The sequence below is a fragment of the Cyprinodon tularosa genome, unplaced genomic scaffold (assembly GCF_016077235.1).
Source record: "Cyprinodon tularosa strain WSP-4 unplaced genomic scaffold, ASM1607723v1 ctg499, whole genome shotgun sequence".
In the NCBI taxonomy this organism is placed as follows: Eukaryota; Metazoa; Chordata; class Actinopteri; order Cyprinodontiformes; family Cyprinodontidae; genus Cyprinodon; species Cyprinodon tularosa.
Genome location: NW_024039228.1, coordinates 413,525 through 433,814, shown reverse-complemented (window position 1 = coordinate 433,814; position 20,290 = coordinate 413,525). Strand labels below are relative to the sequence as shown.

The 20,290-nt window shown below is 37.2% G+C and overlaps 1 gene segment (V, D, J or C); it reads right to left on the bottom strand.

Moving 5' to 3' along the window:
• Positions 1-707: 707 nt before the first annotated feature.
• Positions 708-1,379, bottom strand: LOC119794942. The segment is given in 2 exon segments: positions 708-1,158; positions 1,242-1,379. Coding segments are annotated over 2 exon segments (411 nt in total).
• Positions 1,380-20,290: the final 18,911 nt, after the last annotated feature.

Below are 20,290 nucleotides of genomic sequence, written 5' to 3'. Positions count from 1 at the left end.
GTCTGTACCAGTACATCTGGTAATAGCTAGAACCCTTGGAGTGTCTGCATTCAAATGTTGCATCTGAATTCTGGTTTACCCACAGCATGGGTGGCTGTTGGACGTCATTCTCAGCAGTTAGGCCTAATTATAAGGGGGGGGAAAGGTACAGGGTGATCAGTTACAGCTTTTGATTAAGATTGTAAAATAAAGAAATGAGAAATAAATATTTTAGCATCAAACAAATGTATTTAATCTATAATAATATGTATAAAAGTGGAAAATCACCAGTGGTCCACAGCAAAGAGAGTACTAATATGATGAATCCTTGTTTGATGGTGACATCCGTGTTCTGTGGAAGAAAATGCTGAGGTTTAAAAAGCGTGCAGAGTAAATAAAGATGGGAGTGTCGGTGCAAATTGAAGCACAGATGGCAAAAAAGTGACAATGTTGCTCCCCCTACAGGCAACAAAGGTATGATCTACAAGTATACCTTGATTAAAATAAACATTCCCACAATGCACAATGTGGGTGTGTACTTTATGTTGAAAATCCGTATAAGAAACAATATTATAGTAAAATATCATGAGTAAAATAATTTTACTCATGATTATCGAAGTATGTATATAAAAGTTTAAAGAGACTTTCAGAAAAACTGACAGTTTTTTCTCAATTTAATTTAATTCAATGGCTGATTATCTATTAAACTCTTAATAGAGACTTTGGATTTACAAAGTTCTTATTGATCAATGGTTAGCCAACCCAGACAGAAACTAGATGGGGTTTTTTTTACATGGAAGCTGGCTGCAGGTGTTTAGATCTTTATCTTTCCTCAGAGTTTTTGTATTACTTAGGAGGGTTCTGTTGTACCGTGTCTGCTGGCAGCACAGAAATAAACTGCACTGTCATCTTCTGAAAGATTACCAATATTCAGGGTCGAATGTTTGCTGCCGTCTCCAACAAAGCTGATCCTGTCTTTCACGTCGTCCTCTGGGAAAAGAAAGTCTCTGTTCAGGTATCCAAGGAACCGGAAAGCTCCATGTTTGTTTTGTTTGAACCAAAGGATATGCTCAAAAGCTGGTACACTGTGTGAACAGTGAATCTCATTGAGAACAGATTCAGCAGGTTTTTTAATGATGGTATGGGGTGTTTGGAAGATCTTGTAAGCTTCAGAAGCTCCTGTTGGCAAACGAAATAAATTTACCCATTGGTAAATCAGTATTAATAATTATTCATTGTCTGATTTTCTCAGGAATACTCACCATAATTATCTGGTAGTTGAGAAAGAACCAATAAATAGATCAGTGAGATCCTGTTCAACATGAGATGAAAGTTCCTCTCCATTGCTGTGGCCTACAGTTCATCACTAGTCGCATGAATCTGTGGAGGTGTCATATATAAAGGAGTTAATTTCTTTCCTTTTTATTATTTAAAGTTTGAGGATTTGTCTCCCCCTAGTGGTGGTCAAAATTCCTGCTGAATTTGTTTTGTTTTTGATGTTTTTTTTTTTTTTTAGCAACTGCAAACCTTTACCTTTGAAGGTAAAGGTCTCTGATTTGCTTTAACTCAGCTGTTAATATGCTGTCATTTGTCTGCACTTTCTTTATCATTCTTTATGTCTCATATTCATTCTCCCTTTTAACTTTTTAACTCTCCTCATAGAATTAGAGGATTATGCTCAAAGGTTCAAAATAAAAAATAAAAAAAACAATAAAAAAACTGAAGGCCATTAACTATTTTATGGTAATCTGACCAAAGGACTCTGCTCTACAGATCTTGTAGTTTACTAAGATGTAACTTTGCAATATCCAGCAAATTTACAACCTCTTCTATTTACAGCTCATCTATTTTTTGGTTTCAATAATTGTGATGATTCATAAATAACAAATATTTATGATTCTTTTCAAAGAAAAGTATTTTAAGTGAAATCTTTTTTTTTTCAGTTCCTGGATTCTGCAGTGAAATATTTAGAGAATTTTTGAATCAGTAAGTGGTTAATTTACTGTATGACATACATTCTTTGTTTAGATTGTGGCAGGTGGTTGTGAAACAATCAGATGAAGGAGGTTTTTGCATTGACTCTAACTTACATTCAGCACTGTGCCAAGCTGGCAGCACAGAAATAGACAGCACAGTCATCCAGAGTAAGATCAGAAATAGTTAAGCTAGATTGATTTTTGCCATCTCCATCAAATTTGATTTTTCTTTTCACATCATCTTCAATTTTATGAAAATCATTATTCAGATATCCAAGCAGCTTCAGAGCATTGCGCTTGTCTTGTTTGTACCACAGAATAACTTGATAACTCGGTATGCTGTGTGAACATTTGATATCTCCGTCCACAGATTTACCAACTGTCTTAATCATGAAAGCATGAGTTTGGCTGACATGTTTTGAGTCAGAGGCACCTGTGGAGAGGTAAAAAAATATTTTAAAATTGAGACTCTTTTACAGTATCTTTAAATCTTTTCTGAAATATTAATTAGTCCTCTAACCATTATTTCCATTGAAACTAAATAAAATAAGAATGCAGAGCAAAAAGCGCATGGTAGCAATGTTGAGATTGAATCCCCTGAAGGCAGCTCGCTTCTCATATCCTGCTTGCTCAGCACCAGCAGGGAGGAGAAATGCAGCAGTGTTTGAAAAACAAGGGGAGAGACTACAGTACATGGTGGTTTTAAGATTGTGTGATTTAAGTGCCCACAATGAAAGAAGCAGTTTTTTTTATTTTCACTCTAATAAAGTTTATTATATAAATCAGATAGTAATATCTCTGTAATAATATATATATATATGTGTATATATGTATATATATGCTTTTTCAAGAAATTTATTTTTCAACTAAATGTATCAGATTTTATTTCTTTGCATGAAACAGCAGTAATCTAGATTATTCATATGATATCTTTATATACATTACATACATTGGTTATTAGTGAAAGATGCCACGCCAGCGGGTGTCTATTTTAAGCATTTGTTGATGCGGGATACCAATAAGGACAGGTCAAACAGGCACAGTCATTCATCAGGGATATGAAGAGAGACTGAATAAACTTGCAGCTGTGTTTTTTGTGTCCAGGAGGAAGCCTAAGTACTTGAAGAAATCTCCAGGGGAGAAATTGCAACCAAATACTTGACACATTAAACAGGGCAGAAAGTGACTTGATTGTGGTGGCCCCGGTCCTTAAGACCAGATCTGCTTGTACACCTCTGAATTTTCCAACTTGGTTTCTAACACTAACAACAAACTCTAAAGTGGTCAAATATAAATATCCTATTATGGAGCAGCTGCCTGTGAACTGGTATTTAATTGATCTCTCTGTAAGGAATGGTAAAGGGCATTAAACAACTGCTTGGTAGCCTTTAATACAACAATTTCTGTTGTATGTTTTCATTATTAGTGTGTGGTATCAACCAATTCCTTCTGTTTTGTAACATTTCTACATGTTTTGTAGCACACTGTCTTTCCCTTTTGGTTTTGAAGGTTTTTGCACAAGAATCAGCTTAAAGCTAAACGCCTACAATGCTGTTTTGGCTCCTGCACCATCAGCAAATTCATGACACCATGAAGCAGCATCTACTGGAAAATCAAAAGGAGGGTTAAAATATTACACACTTGCAACACATAATCTGACAAAGTGCAGAAATATCCAAAACTGTCATTACACCGTTTCTTTTGAAGTATTTGAACTTAGGGCTCTTTGCCTAATGCCAATTAGAGTGTGATAGCTGGTGGATATCTTAACTGTTCCAACTTTGTTTGTGTTTTTTTGTTTTGTTTTTTTTATAGAAAAAAAAATAAAATGTTTATTATTACTGTATCCTGGTCAAAGCCCTGTGCTGTGTGTCACATTTTGTTTAATTATTTTAGTCATGCAAGTGTTCATACCTCAAGAGGTTGTTTTTTTCCTGGGCATAGTAAGTACAGTAACATAGCTGGGTAAGTAAAATAGAAGGATAAATATTTTTGCCCTGTTAATGAGCATAGCAAAAGTTGTGAATGGAGAGTGTCGGTTAGATTTCCTCGAATATCATTGCCAGTTGTCGCTGTCAATCTATCTGCCATTCACAGCTGAGACCATGCCCAGCTCTTACCCACCCTTATGTCCCTTGATATGCCAGGCTTCAAATATTAGATGTAGGCAGAGAAGTCTAGAACGGAGTTGAGCTGTAATTTAAGTAGAAGAGGAACCAGCAGCAATCCAAAACATATCAGTAAATCGAACAAGAAGTGACCGCCATTAAAGCACTATTAAAGAACTTTCAGGTTTGCTCTATTTTGGCTCCTCCTAGGAGAGAAGACCCCATTTCCCATGAGGAGCAGCATATTGTGTTGAAAAATCCTGATCTCAGTCACCTGCAGTTGAACTGAGAAACTTTTCTGTTTCCTGTGGCTCTGTGAAAGATGAATAGTGATGAGGTAATGAATGTAACTGTGCTGAAACAATATCATATGACGATGTTGAACATAAGAAACGTTTCATTTTAGTTTTGTACCGTATTTCTGCAACACCCCTCATCAGCAGCTAATGTACTGACAAGTTTAGCGCCCTGAAACATATAAATATCATGTTATGTTTCCAAATTTCACAGTAAACACATGTACAGGTATAGAAAGGGGGAAGTGAAGTATGCCTTAAAGGAGCCTGCAAATTTGTAGTTATGTGTGGCAGGTTTACTCCCACACTCCTCAAAGTCGCTTAGTGCTGGGGAAAATTATATGGATCAGACCATGAAGGAGGTGTAATTCAACTAGTTGTAAGTCGACGTGTAATCACAATAGTTATGAATATATTTCATGAAGATTAAAGGTTACTTATTGTTGTTTTAAGAAACAGAAAGACCTGCAATGGGTCAAAGCTCTTTAAAACTTTATCTTGGGTGACTTCAGTTTTTCATTAAAGAATCCCATATTTGAGAGGCCTGATTGTTTCTTTAGCATAAAGTTTTTATTTTTCTTTCAGTGACTTTAAATAGATTGAAGGGCACATTTTTATTAGGCTTTTTTTCCTGTCTTTGGTTATATTGTTATTGAATTTTTCTCCTTATGTCAAATATATGTTGCATCACATGGTTTTAGAGGTTTCCTGTTGTGCTGCTATCATTATAGGGGTTTTTGTATGAAAAAGCTGCTGTCTTCTTCACTGTGCTACTTGCAGCTCCAAAATATTCTCCGCTGTCCTCAGGGTGAGTCAGGTTCAGAATGAGAAGATGAGCTGTGCTCTTTCCATCTCCAGTTATTTTGAAGCGGCCTTCAAATGGGTCTTCAATCTTTGCGTTTTGATGATATATGTGGCCTATGAGCTTTAGAGAGGTGTCTCCCAGTGAGCGCTGGTACCAGAGGATTACGTTATAAGATGAGATTTTGTGTGTGAAGTTCAGGTTTGCTTCACCCTCCGGTTTCATCAGAAGTTTGGCTGGAGACTGAAATACCTGATCTTCTTTACTGAGGTAAACTCCTGAAGACAAGTGAAGCAGCTGTTTAAACAATAATCATGTTGTACATAGTTTTTTAAGTTTGGATTTGTAAAAGGGAAAAATTGTAGGAATACCTTCAATCCAGCAAAGAGTGATGATGAGATGATGAAGCCTCATGATGTAACTGAGGAGTCAGTTGAAGTCTCTGCAGGGCTTTTTTGTGAATAAGGAGGAGGAGCAGGAAATGACTCAATTAATAGTTATGTAAATCTTAAATATACATAAAAGTATATATGTCACCTCAACCTTTTTTAAATTTAGTACATTACAGCTATTGTATTCCAGCTAGATTTTGTGTAATGCTGTAGAGCATAATAATGAACATCATGCGTGATTTTCATTATGAAAACAGAGGAAACCTAACTGTGTGGTGTGCATTTATAAAACCTGCATGACTCGTACTTTTTGCCATACCTGGATTCTCATTTCAGATTTAGAGGCCATTCAATCACATGAAAATGCTTTGATGTAAATATTTCTATCTAGCTTTATGCTTTTGGCATTTGCAAAATGAAAAGTCTCATGTCCATTACAGTCTCCAACTGTTTATATTTCGTTCAATCCATCTCCTATCAGCTCTAGCTTACTAGTCCATGCCAAGGATAACCTTGTATTTTAAGTTCCATATTTGCTAATTAGTTGGCTTCCCTTACTTTCACCAAGCACTCTGTTCCCCCAGGTGTTTTAAGTTCCCATGCATCTGATCTGAATCTAATTTTATTCTGCAAACTTCTCTCAGTTTACATTATATAGGATGGCTTGTTTTGATTGTTCATTGCTTGTTCCACTCTTGTTTTTCTGTGTTCCACTGTTCACCTCATGACATTTCTGCCGTTATTATTCAATTTCTAACCATACACATTCAAAGATCCTGTATGCAGTGTGGTTCACCCTTCAAACTATAAAACACTGGATCATTATTAGATGTAGTTTTTTTTTAGTTAGCATTTATATACTGTGGTTTATTTGACACTAAATACTCATGCATTGATGGTTCCTGCAGGTTATTATAAAATACATGCATGTACTATCAACAAACAAGTGCAATAAAAATGGGCTGTTTAGACATTCAAGGCAACTCCACTATATTGAATTCAGAATAATGTAGAAAATGTTTTTTTTTTTATCAAATAGGTGGATGTTTGATGTACTGTCATCTACTAGAAGCAGAGAAATTTTGTAGTATTCAAATGTATTCAGTTTATATATGGAAAGTTAGTTATTTTTAGCTTTGTTTCATTTTCAAAGGTAGATATCTATATTTAATGAAAATCAGAGCCTCTTCTCCAGGTAACCTCCTATACCAAAAAATCTTTAGTCACCTTGTCCATGTCTGCACATCTGCTAAACATGTTTTATAATTTTGTAATGAGAGCAAAGGGGAACGCTGGACTGAACACCCAAAGAAAAAACATTCAAAGAAAAAAGAAAAAGATTTATATTTTAAAATTCCCTTGTTATGTTATGGATATAGTATTTTATATTTCTAAGGTTTTATTTAAGTATTAAAAATCTTCAGGAACATATGTGATCAACAGTGTTTAATCTACTTAGATTTAAGGTCCCTCTGAATTAAATTCTAATTCTAAGTATGAAGACATAGAAGAAAATCAAATTCCTGGTATAAACTGTTGCAGGCTGCAGGTGGTGAGACAATCTGATAAAAGAGGTTTTTGCATTGACTCTCACTTACATTCAGCACTGTGCCAAGCTGGCAGCACAGAAATACACAGCATTGTCACTCAGTGTTAGATCAGAAATATTCAATTTAGATTGTTGGCGGCCATCTCCATTAAAGTTGATTTTTCCTTTTACATCTTCTTCAACACGAGGACTATCATTGTCAAGATATCCCAGCAGCTTCATATTATTGTGCTTGTCTTGCTTGTACCACAGAATAATTCGATAGCTCGGTATGCTGTGTGAACATCCGATCTCTTTGTCCACGGATTCACCAACTATCTTAAAAAGGAAAGCAGGAGTTTGGTCGACATGTTTGGAGTCAGAGGCACCTGTGGAGATGCAGAAAATTTTTAAAATATATACATGCTCAATTTAGATCTGTACAATTAAGTGTGTTCATCCCCTTACCATTATTTACTGGCAAATGAAAGAAGATTAGTGTGATGACAAACATTATAATGTTGAAGTTGGTAAGAGCTGATCCTCTGAAGGCAGCTCTCATTTTAGATTCTGTGTGTTCAGCACCACTGAAGATGAATGCATCAACGTTAAGAGATAAGGACAGTGGGCGGGGTCAAGGAGGTTCTTAAGATAATTTGATCCAAACATTGTCAATAGGCCAGTGAAGGAAGGAAGTAGGCCAAGTGACACAAGCAGCAACCAATTTAAGATGTTATCCATTCACACCACTTGCTTTTAGCAATATTTAGATATTTAATGTTTGAGATGATTCTATATTGATTCTATAATAAAGGCATAGTGGAGAATTTTTTAAAAGACCTGCCCTCTCCACTTAAAAAAAAATGCACATGCATAACCCTGTACCTGCTCCCAAAAGGAAACACCTATTAAACACCTGCGAGATTGGCATGCATGATACCATTTCTCCTTGTGCACGTTCTGTTTAAAAGCTGCTGTTTGCATCACTCATACAAGCTTATTTTCCAATAGAAGATTTGCAATTTTTTAACTATGTCAGACTCACCACCAGTAAGCAAAAATGAGGACGAGGTGTGTAGCTAACACCAGATTGATTGACAATTAGGAGAACCACTTAATTTGATGATGCACCCAGGAAAAGAACATCCTTCACTATACCTTTTATTATTCAGAGGATTTACCATTTGTTTTGTGAGCCACTGTGAGGTCTTTGACTCAAGCTTTGAGTCACTGACTTAGAGCCTTAGCATTAAGAGCAGTGCACAAATAAAATAAATAAAATGATGTTATAATAAAATAATGATAGAAATATTGAGCACAAAGAAGACCTATATAGGCATGTCTAACTTTTTAAAATGGCATCCAGAATTTGAACTTTGTTCAGCGATAGTAGTGGTTGATTTAAAAATAAAAACTGTTGTCAAACCAACAAAATATCAAACATTTTCTATGTGACCAATACACGAATACCAGAGAACAAAATATATAGAAAATTTTAGATTTATTAGGAAAAGTCTTCTTTTCTTTTTTGTGAACTTGATTTAAAGAATTGAACAAAGTTAAACAGATTATGGTATTAAAGCAGACTTAGACTAAAAGGTCATAACGGTGAGACATAAGCCTGAAACAAAAACAAGATTATGGTACAACATTGCTTCTCCATGTTTAGAAGTTTCTCTGTTTAATCCAGAATCAACTGGTAAGCATACAGTATAGACATGTTTTTGGAGCAGCAAGAGAAAAACTTACAAACTGGACAAAAAAAAACAAGATCACAGCGTGTCAAGTTTAGTGGAAGTTAGTTGAGAACCCAAATGCATAGAAGCAAAGATGATTTATAGCAGATTCAATTTTGAGGTAGATAGTAACAGAAGCCCAAATTCAGAAATAATATACAGAAACACCCCAAAAACAACTTAAATGAAGCAAAAAGAAAATAAGACCAATGACTAGAAAATCCTTTAGAGAACTAGAGGAAAGTGGACTGAAAAAATGACAAAATCACCTAAACAAGAGTAGGAAAAGTAATAATTCAAAGCATGACATGATTCTTAACAATGAAAACAGAATAAAAAGCCAAGCACAACTGAAAAATCAAAGTGAAAAATAAACAGAACCAAAAATCCTAGAACGGTAGATTATAACACAGAGAGGATGAGCAGACCTAAACTCAAAGTTGTTAATGCACAGATTATATTTCTCCTTTGTTGCTATGAATGTCTTTCATTTTCTCTGTGGATTGCAGTTAGTAAAGGGTCATTTTTAATGATATCTGAAGAGAATTTTGCATTGTTCTGCTGCTTGCATCAAGTAGCTAACTGCACTATGTTCTTGTGGGATTCACAGTGAGAATGGTTTTCATTTGTATCCAGGGGATTAAAAGTATGAAAAGAGATGAAGATACTGTATGATTCTTAAACAATCAAAGAGTAATGGTCATAAAAACAATAAGGGAAATGTCAGCTTGATGATTTAATCTCTAGTTATGTTAAAGTTGGCTGTCTCCTGGAAACCCTTTAGGGTTCTTTATGAAGCTCCAGTGCCATCTACTGGAAGCAAAAAGCTTAGTTAATTCTTCAACCTTCCAACAGATACACTTGCAGGCAATTTTTGTTAAATATTTTACAATATTACCTACAATCTCAATATATCTGTCACCTAAATTCTATTCAATTAAAAAATTCTGTATTATTTATAAAGTGAAAGTAAATATTGTTGCAACTCATTGGCTTTCAAATAGTTCTAAATGTTGATAACTGTAAGCAGAAAGGATCTTCTGTAGAGCTTTGTCTTGCACCGGATCAAAAGAAGTCACTGTCTGAAGATGTTATGTTGCTTTATGAAATTAAAACCCTTGAAGACACCCACGTGCAGAATGCTTCTATCCCATGTGATTAAGTTCAGTAACCGTCCTCTGTGATCATCCAGCAGAAATAGGAAAGAAGAAGATAAAACAGAAGAAGAAGAAACAGAAGACAGAGAGCAGCATAGCTGATGATCAGGATGTATCATTCAGCAGAATGTATTTCAGTTGCTTTGCTCAGCTTATAGAAAAATCTGTAAATGTCTATGGTTTTACTTCAGTCCTTTTAGTATCAACACAAAGTTTTACAAAGACTGCAGATTTTGTCTCTAAATATTTTGTTTCACTTGCCTTTTAGGGTTGAAAAAAACCAACTTAATAATGATCTTATATATTTTGTTGTTGTTTTATTTCCTAAATTGCCTGTTGTGGATTTATATTCAATGCCAATCCAGTTTGGATGCTATATCTATGTTGTGAATAACTGTTATGTTCAGTTCCCAGCCAGCTGGGAATTTATATTTCTGATACTTTAAGATGTTCATTGCCCTCCCTGGTAGGGGTGGTAAATATCTTATTTAATCAGATATTATTTTGGCTGTTATATATTGTTTATGAACACACGCCGTACTAGCTATGTGTTAGAATAATAAGTGAAAGAGTGATTCAAGCTCGAATCATGGTGAAACTGTTAATTCTGCACATACATGAAAAAAAATTCACCAGAACCTCTGTTCAAAATATGAGTTTATTAACAAAAATAATTCAGCTCCAAGTCAAACATATTTCAGTTTAAAAAAAACTAGTGAAACTCAACTAAACAACTCTACTATGTACAAAGAGAAAGGCGAAACATGGTTGAAAACCATATTGCAGTTTAAGATTAATTTTGTGTTTGAAAACCCAAGAGTATCTGGAAGAATTTGGGATGTGATCAAATTAGCTTTTCTCTAATATAGAGCAATTGGAATGTTTTGTTTGTAATGAAAGGATTGTTTGTTCTGTCCCTAATTGTGCCAGACCTGCAAACCTTTTGTCCATGTCCATTTGGAAGGCTTGAGTTTCATCCAGCGGGAGCTTAGCAATGCTCAGAACATTACAGAATTTTGCAGTTCTTGGTGGTTCCTAGGGAACTTTCCCTACATTCGCTATAATGTGGAAATTGGTAAAAGCAGCCCTTTGAGCAAGGATCTTATGTGTTTTCTGGACAAAACCAGGCAGAGGAACAGACTGGATGTGGAGAACGCCGTGGTACCAGCTGTTTTTTCACTGAGCTATTGGAGCTCATCAAAGCAGCTCAGGCATCTTGATGATAATAAAGTAAAATGAATTAAGTCAATATGACTATAAGTCTGGTTTCCAATTCGTCAGATTTAAAGGTGATTATAAGGGAGTTACTCAGAGGTGCTCCATTTTTTCTAAATACAGGTTTATAATGTGGTTTATTTTGTATTTATTTCGATTCCTTACTAATTTTCAGGCAATATATTTGTTGTTTTTTATTTGCTATTAAAATCATAAAATGTCTAAGAATATGTTAAAATGAGGAAGTTATGTCCCCAATAAAAAGCCGTTGCGCCTCGGGGGGGTTCCTCACGGTCCTTTTCCTGGGAGCAAGTTATTTACTACTTTTAACTCAAACTGGGTAAAACCATATAAAAAGGACTATAAAACAGGAGTAAAAAATAACAGAGTTTATTCCAAATCAGGTCGTTACAGGATAGAGAAAAATGCTTGGAGCTTGCACAGCTGTGGTCTCAAAAATCACGTCTGAGAGCGTCCGACAAAGATTGAGCCCTGAACAAGGTCATCTCCTGCTTCTTATAGCTAATGAGTCTGTGTTGCATCATGTTGATGTTTAACTGTCCGTATCAGAAACTGACACGCCATCCATGTCTTGAACTTCATGCAGCTTGCTTCTATGCCTCAGGGTTACAGATAGCTATCCTCTATCAGACTGGCTCCAAGATGTGTCCATATCCTGTGTACTCTTAAAGACACGAAGGCTGTCCTGATTAGATGACCTCCGTACACACAGTGACATCCACAATGTGAAGGAAGGCCTTCTACTCTTAATCTGGCTAACAGAATAACAATGCACATGATGTATAAATAATAAACCTAACAAATAAAATGCTCAAATTGCAAGATTAAGTGAAAGAGCTTTTATTTTTCAGTTATTTCCAGTTTTGCACAATCACAAATACTTTCAACTAAGAGAGGTACTTATGGTAAGTAAAAATGCCCAAAGGGGTACACAAGGCAAAAAAGGTTGGAAAACAACGATATAATCCCTCTTTGTTCTAGATGTCCGACTTCGAACCAAACCACCAGGTACCAGCTGAAATAACCCATTTTTTTCAGCACCACTATATTTAAATGCATTGCCCAGTCATTTTCATTCTTCACTGTTTTCTATTTCATTTTGTGTCTCTACATTAGAGTTATTCCCATTCATCTGTTACTATTTCAAAGGACACCTCAAATGCACTAAGCCTTAAAACTTGAACATACCTCAGACTCTTGATGGACTTTTAGATCCCCTTTCCCCTTTTTTGTTTGCTTTTATTTATATGTGCCTATTTTCTGTAGTGTTTAGTATTTGCATAGTTGTTAGATACAATAATACTTTGTGATTATAAGCTATTAAAGGTGCAATTGTATTTTAACCCGTGGTCTTTTGTGGTTATTTTATGCAATGAACAATTTATCACTCAGATCCACCCTCCTTTTGAATATCATCTGAAGGAACTGAGACAATATATTTGGTCAGTGATTAATAACTCTACTGATAGCCATAGTCTAAATAATTCAATTGGTGAAGGTGAGTGGATTTAAACAGCCGATCCAGGAGTCCAACCCTTATATAAAAGAATAAGAACCCTGGTGAATAACCAAATTACAGTTATAATCATTCAACTAATAATCATTAATTGGTTTTAGCTGCATTTCAAATTACCTATTAATTGGCTTTAACTTCCACTTCTACTTTTTTAATATATTCATAATCTGGCAAAATTGCACAGAATGTGTTTGCTCCCAACCTTATAGAAGGTGTGTCAAGCTTCAGCTCTGAGCAGATTGATCACTGATCCTTGGAACATGTTTATTCGAATGCTGCTTTTGCCTTTGAAATTAATCTTTTCTTTTTGTTGACACAGTGTCTTACTTCTTGGTAACAGAAAATTTCCCCTTAGTTTTACACAAGCAAATGTATGAATCTTTATGTATTTTGGGGTTTATATGATTTGTGTAATCTTTGTTTGCTGTAGTTCTTCAGACGGCTGTAGTCCTAATTTTACTTGCATCATTAATCTGCATTATGAATTTTGGATACAGCACAGTAGTCCAGAGTTCCTTTTCCATGGAACTGTTGATCCCATGAAAGGTGAAGGAACATTTTGATATATTCTGATTGAGCCTTAATGTCTGCACTTGTTACGCATTGCAAGCACAGACATTAACAGATTCCTGAGGAAATCAGAAGAGGAAGCAAAGGCAGGTGCAAGGGGATGTGGATTAAGATGGAGTTGAATAGAGTTTTCAAGATCAGGAGGTTTTTGTAGTGATGAGCAGACACATGCAGCACTGTGATACTGTACGCAGCACAGAAGTAAACTGCACTGCTGTCCGGGCTGAGTTCTTTAATTGTTAATGTGCAGCTATCACCTTTGTTTGCATTCCCCTTAATCTTCACATTTACTCCACTCTCTAGAGTTTCAGTGCCTTCATGCATGTATCCCAGGAGCTGTATGTCTCTGGCCGTTTGCTTGTACCAGAGGATACGGTAGCCGAAATTAATAGTATGTTAGCAGCTCATCTCAGCTTCCTTATCAGAGGTGGATTTTAAAATTTCTGCTGGATTCTGTTTAACTTTGTTGCTTTCAGAAGAACCTGCGAAAGAACAAGACAGAAAAGAAAGCAAAGGGAAAAACAAATTTAGTAACATTGGCTCAAAAAGACGTTAAATCAGAAAGTTTAACTTAGTTTCATTACCTGAAACCAAAAAATTGCCACAACTAAAACAAATAAAGAAGGTAAGCCTTATCTGTTCAGCAAACATGTTGTTAAAATCAGTCAGAATACAGTTTTAATCTGTAAAATATCTTCATGCGTTTACAAGAGTGTGTAGTTTGTTTATTGCATCCTTATTTAAGTCAACATCACAGGGCAGTGTCATAATTGAATCTCCTCCTCTTAAGTCATAAACCTCATATCTACCAGAACTGGTTTAAACTTTTAGGTTAGGACATGCTGCCACCTAACGGCTATAATTAAGTAAGGAAGAAAAGGTTAAACTGACATTTTTGCACTTAGGGTAAGATTGATTTAAACATATTTGTTTAAGCCTGGCATCCACTCTGGATTTATGCTGCATATTCTTTTACAATTATTGATCTTTATCTGAATTCAGGACATATATTTTCTTTTGTACTAGGAAAAACCACTGTTTTATTTTATTTTGGTTAAATTTTGACTGCCACATTATGTTAACTTTGTTCTTTTTCTTTTCCTAATTCCACCTTGATAAATACCCAGGTTCTGTTCTCCGAGCAGCTGGGGGAGAGACTCACCTTAAGGCAGTCAGAACAGTCTGTTTAGAATCAGACTTAGACAAACTTTAAAGAATGCTGTATATACAGACATACACATATCTAAAATAACCTTGTTCTTTGTTTGTGAGGAGTGTGAGTGATCGAGTAGAAGAGAGAGCGCATGGAACATAACTAGTCAAGTGTTTTTTTTCATACTTTTTTCTATCTTTTTCACTACTGTAGGTGCATGTAAATAGTATGCATATAGTTGTGTTTTGTTTTTTTGTTGTGGTTTTTTTCTGTATTTTTGCGGGGTTTGTGGCCATTGGTTGTGGTCTAGCGGCAGATTAGGGTACCGGTATTTGAATGCCTTTTAGTTTGGAAGTTTGGCACCTTCTCCCTACTGTTTAGAACTTGCCTCTCCCCTGTTCTTTCTTATTGCTACAGATCCTCATATGTCTTATAGAACTTTTTTCACCATCTCTGCGTATTAAATATTATTCACCGTCTTGACTTTCTAAATTTCCACTGCTTCACAACCCCCATATGTAACAGTATGTGGCCCTCCACAAATAAAGCACTTAAAGGGATAGTTCGGGATTTTTGACATGAATCTGTATGGCATCCCCATCACCAGTGTCATGCAATCACACTGACTTACCCCTGGCAGCATCCTGTGAGCAGAGTTCTCGTCCAGCTTTGGTCAAGCCGAAAGTAGTCCGGCAGGTTTGCTAGACCCAGCGAAATAAAACGTTTCTCTTCCCAAAACATTATGTGTTCAAAAGAGTGATATTTTTGCATCCCAAAAACATTGTAGTGGAAAAAGTCACACGTCGTTATCACTTGGTCCTATTTTCTCTCTGTTCGTATCAGTGCGCGCGACACCATGACCTGACAGCTAGGGCCTACTAACCTGACAACAGCCAGATGCATGTCTCGCTCCGCCTAGCTCCTAGCTGGGCGGAGCGAGGCATGCATCTGGCTGTTGTCAGGTTAAGGGCCTACCTGTTTGATTCGCGATTGTTTACTACTGGGGAAGATGTCTGACTACGAGAGCGACGAGGAAAACATCGACTTCCACTTAGAGCCAAAGGGATATCTTTATGAACCCGAGTACAGTGACGATGAACTTCGACAAATGGAGTTAGATCGGGCAGAAAGAGAGAGGGTGGACAGAGAAGTGATGGAAGCTGAAGCCGGAGCCGCAGGAGCCTCAGCTGGAGCTGCGATATCCAGGGTGGCCGACAAATCATGGTGCACTTGTTTCAAGTGCGAATTAATGCAGACAGAGGTGGATGCTACTGTTGCCACGAGTGGGATTTAGTAATGCCCGAGATACAGAACCTTTCCATTGATGAGGATGTCGGAGTTGCAGCAGCTGCTGTCTGCATCACAAACAACAGCGACTTCCCTGCCCTCCTCAAAGTTGAGCTCGCTGTCAGAATGATGGCGCGCACTGATACGAACAGAGAGAAAATAGGACCAAGTGATAACGACGTGTGACTTTTTCCACTACAATGTTTTTGGGATGCAAAAATATCACTCTTTTGAACACATAATGTTTTGGGAAGAGAAACGTTTTATTTCGCTGGGTCTAGCAAACCTGCCGGACTACTTTCGGCTTGACCAAAGCTGGACGAGAACTCTGCTCACAGGATGCTGCCAGGGGTAAGTCAGTGTGATTGCATGACTCTGGTGATGGGGATGCCATACAGATTCATGTCAAAAATCCCGAACTATCCCTTTAAACTGGACATTTGTTGGTAAAAGCACACCCCTGCTTCCCTATGTACGCTGCTGCTACATGGCTATATCCCTGAAAGTTATAACAACTAAGCAGAGGTAGGAAACCCCCCCTTACACCATAGCTCATACAACCTACTTTCACCGGCTCTGGGAATACTGTAACTTTAAACTCCATCAAAACTGATATACTTTAAAATATTTACCCATCCATATGTCTCTACATTTCATCCTAATCTTCATAGGATGCCATCCTGGCCCAGTCACAAATTTGATTATGCTAACCGTCCAAAATTAGTCCATATGTCAGGAAAAATGGAAAAATCGCTGGCTACCCTCTCCAACAACAAGGCGCTCCAGAGTTTAAGTCCCAATTGCTCGTTGCCTTTATCCTTAGCAGCGGTCCCAACTGTACCTGTTACTCTTTTCTGGTGGATTGATAGACTCATGCCTGCATCGCGTCACCTATCATTATAATAGGCACCCTGTCCGCCATCATTCACCAGGGGAGTGAGATGCCAAGCACCAGGAGATAACCACAACCGAGATGCCCAAACTCAATCCCCAACCACCCTCGACCATAAAATTCCCCACCCAAGATAGGGGCTGCCAGTCCCTGGAAAAGAGGAGCCAGAGAGAGGCCCCCTCCATATGCAAATAGCTGACTAGCCAACATGACACAAGCAGTCCACTTGGCGGGCCAACCACCCCACTTGCTCAAAACACTAAGAGACACAATATAGAGGCCAAAGCCTGCCAGCCAGATGGACGCATCCCCACACATAGAGGGCAGTAGGGGACTGTAGCCAAACCAGGTAATACCCAATACCAGACCACCATGTCCCCCCACCTCCATCCACCACTATGGGGAAGTCTAAACCTACTCCTGCATTCAGCCTGACAGAATTCCGAACTTTGGACCAAGAATTTCAGGTTAACAGACTTATGCAATTTACGATAGCGTTTATTGACAACACGTCAAATTTGCGACTCAGCAGCTAGGACGAAAAAGGCTGGAATCTCTGTAGAGGGGAAAACTCAGGTTAGTGACGCTGTAAATCTGATGGAGGACGATTAAGAGTGTGTGAGTAACTAACCTGGTTTTAAAGTTCAGTCCGAGCCCAGAGCACGAAGTGGAATCCAGCTGGAGGATTTCCCACAGCACGTGGCGAACGCTGCTCAGAGAGTTCCAGGAGAAAAAGCCAAGAAGGCGCCTGAACTGGCTGAAGAGCAGAAGCAAGCAGACAAATGAAAGCAAGAGTTTCCAGAAGGCAAAGCCAGAACCAGTGTTGATGAGGTAAACAGGAATCCAGGTTACAAGATAAGAGATCCAAAGAGATACCAAAGTGAAACCCAAGTCGAGGTCAGAAGACAGATCCAGGCAGAATCCAGCAGGAGTCCGAAAACAGATCAGGCAAACAGATCAAAACAGGCTGAGTTGACAGACAGTTAGGTTGAGTTGTTTGCACAGGCCCTTTATTTAGTAGATAGTCCTTTTTCTCCTCCTGGGCATATCTATGGGCTTAGCTTTTACTGAGACTAAGTGTATGCACTCTCTTTTATTTATTTTAGTCATGAAAAGTCTCTCTGAGCTTATCTACATTATTGTTACTTTGTTAGATAGAGCCATCTATGGAGCTAGTTTGCCTTTACGAAGTCTAAAATAGAAAGTAGCCATGGATCAATGCTTTTATGTTACTATTGTAATTCTGTTTCTCTTAAACCCCTTGTCAAGCTTGGCAAAAGGCTTCTCACACTTTGCCTGCTTCTGCAGGTTTCATCCTGTAAAAAGGGAGTTTTTCTTGTCACTGCGTACATGCTCAATGAGTCAATAGCTGATTTTCCCTTAGATTAAAAGCATTAAACGAATCTGACTGTATAGGCTGATTAAATTGTCTCGTAAAGAGCTTAGAGCAGGTGCATTCCAAAATGTGCCAAAAGAGCCATATTGGACCAAACAACAAACAAAAACAGATCAGTCTGAAGCTGCAAAAACGTAAAAGACTTATATAAGCCTCCTGAACATGTATATTAGCCCACTATCAAAATTAATAAATAGCCTTAAATACATAATAAGCATTCATGATTAAATGTTTATTTCCCCTGTAGCAATTCTTGGAGAAAATGACACACCATGTGACTAATCTGCTGTGCAATATTTGTTGCTTTATGTTTAACCTTCCTTTACAGTATTAAAGTATTATGATTACTTGAATCGGTGGAATTATAGAAATACAATTAAAAAACTGATTTTTGGGGTTATTTTTATGTTGAGGATTTGAAAAAAATGGAATATGCATAATACGACTCCTATAATTTCAAACCTCCACATGAAAATAAAATACAATCCACTTCAAACCACAGTAACAATATAATCCTCTGTGTGTACGGGAACATAATTTAAGTGATCAATATATGCTTGGCATTAAGGTCCCTCTGAATGAAATTCCAATTCTAAGTATGAAGACATCAAAGGAAGGTTCTGCAGGTAACCTCTTATACTAAATGATCTTTAGTCACCTTGTCCATGTCTGCACACCTGCTAAAATTGTTTTATAATTTTGTAATGAGAGCAGAAAGAGACATTGGACTCAAAACCCAAATAAAAACATTCAAAGGTATTTTTAAACTTAGCAAGTGTTCTAACACCTGCTAAGTTTAAAACAAAAACAAAAAGATTTATATTTTAATTTCCCTTTATTATATTATGGATAGAGGATTTTGTGTTTCTTAAGGTTTTATTTAAGTATTACAAATCTTCTGGAGCATAATTGATCAACAGTAATCAATCAACTTGGCATTAAGGTACCTCTGAATGAAATTCTAATTCTAAGTATGAAGACATAGAAGAAAATCAAATTCCTGGTATAAACTGTTGCAGGCTGCAGGTGGTGAGACAATCAGATAAAATAGGTTTTTGCATTGACTCTCACTTACATTCAGCACTGTGCCAAGCTAGCAGCACAGAAATACACAGCATTGTCACTCAGTGTTAGATTAGAAATAGTCAAGTTAGATTGTTTGCGGCCATCTCCATTAAAGCTGATTTTTCCTTTTACATCTTCTTCAATGCTAAGAGAGTTCAGATTCAGATATCCCAGCAGCTTCAGAGTATTGTGCTTGTCTTGCTTGTACCACAGTATAACTTGATAGCTCGGTATGCTGTGTGAACATCTGATCTCTTTGTCCACAGATTCATCAACATTCTTAATAATGAAAGCAGGAGTTTGGTCAACATGTTTGGAGTCAGAGGCACCTGTGGAGAAGCAGAAATTTGTTTAAAATATATACATGCTCAAATTAGATCTGTAATATTAGGTGTGCTCGTCCCCTTACCATTATTTACTGGCAAATAAAAGAAGATTAATGTGAACACAATCATTATAATGTTGAAGATATTAGAACTTGATCCTCCAAAAGCAGCTTTCATTTCAGATCCTGTTTGTTTAGCACCACTTGAGAAGAATGCAGAAGTGTTAGAATATACTATGATGACAGTGGGTGGGGTCATGAAGGTTCTTCTTATCATCATTGGATTCAAAGATTTCTAATAGGCCAGTAAAAGAGGGAAGTATACCTAGTAACAGCACAAGCAGCAACCAATTAAAAATGTTATCAAATCAAACAATATAATATTTGCAGAGATATACAGTTTGTAATCATTCAATTCAGTTTATTATATAGCGCCAATTCACAACACATGTCATCTCAAGGCACTTTACAATTCAACAGGATCATACAGTCAAACTGATCCAAAGTTTTCTATCTAAGGAAAACCAGCTGATTGCATAGACTCACTGACTGGAAGGCAATCCCTCACACCAAGCATCCTTGTAGTGACAGTCGAGAAGAGAACCTCCATTTTAACAGGGGGTTCAGCACACATAGTGTCCCAGGTGCTGCAGCCCTGGAGAACATGCAGGAGTCCAAAACCAGGCCAGGGAGACAGCCCAGAACAGTAAGGCTCAGAGGTCCAGGAGTCTGAAGCCAGGTCAGAATAGGAACAGGCTGGTTCAGAGGTCCAGGAGTCCAAAGGCAGTTTAGGCTAACCGTTCAGACGGAAACAGACAGACTCAGTGGTTGAGAGACAGAACGGTTCAGGATCAGGAAATCAGAAACACTTTGGTA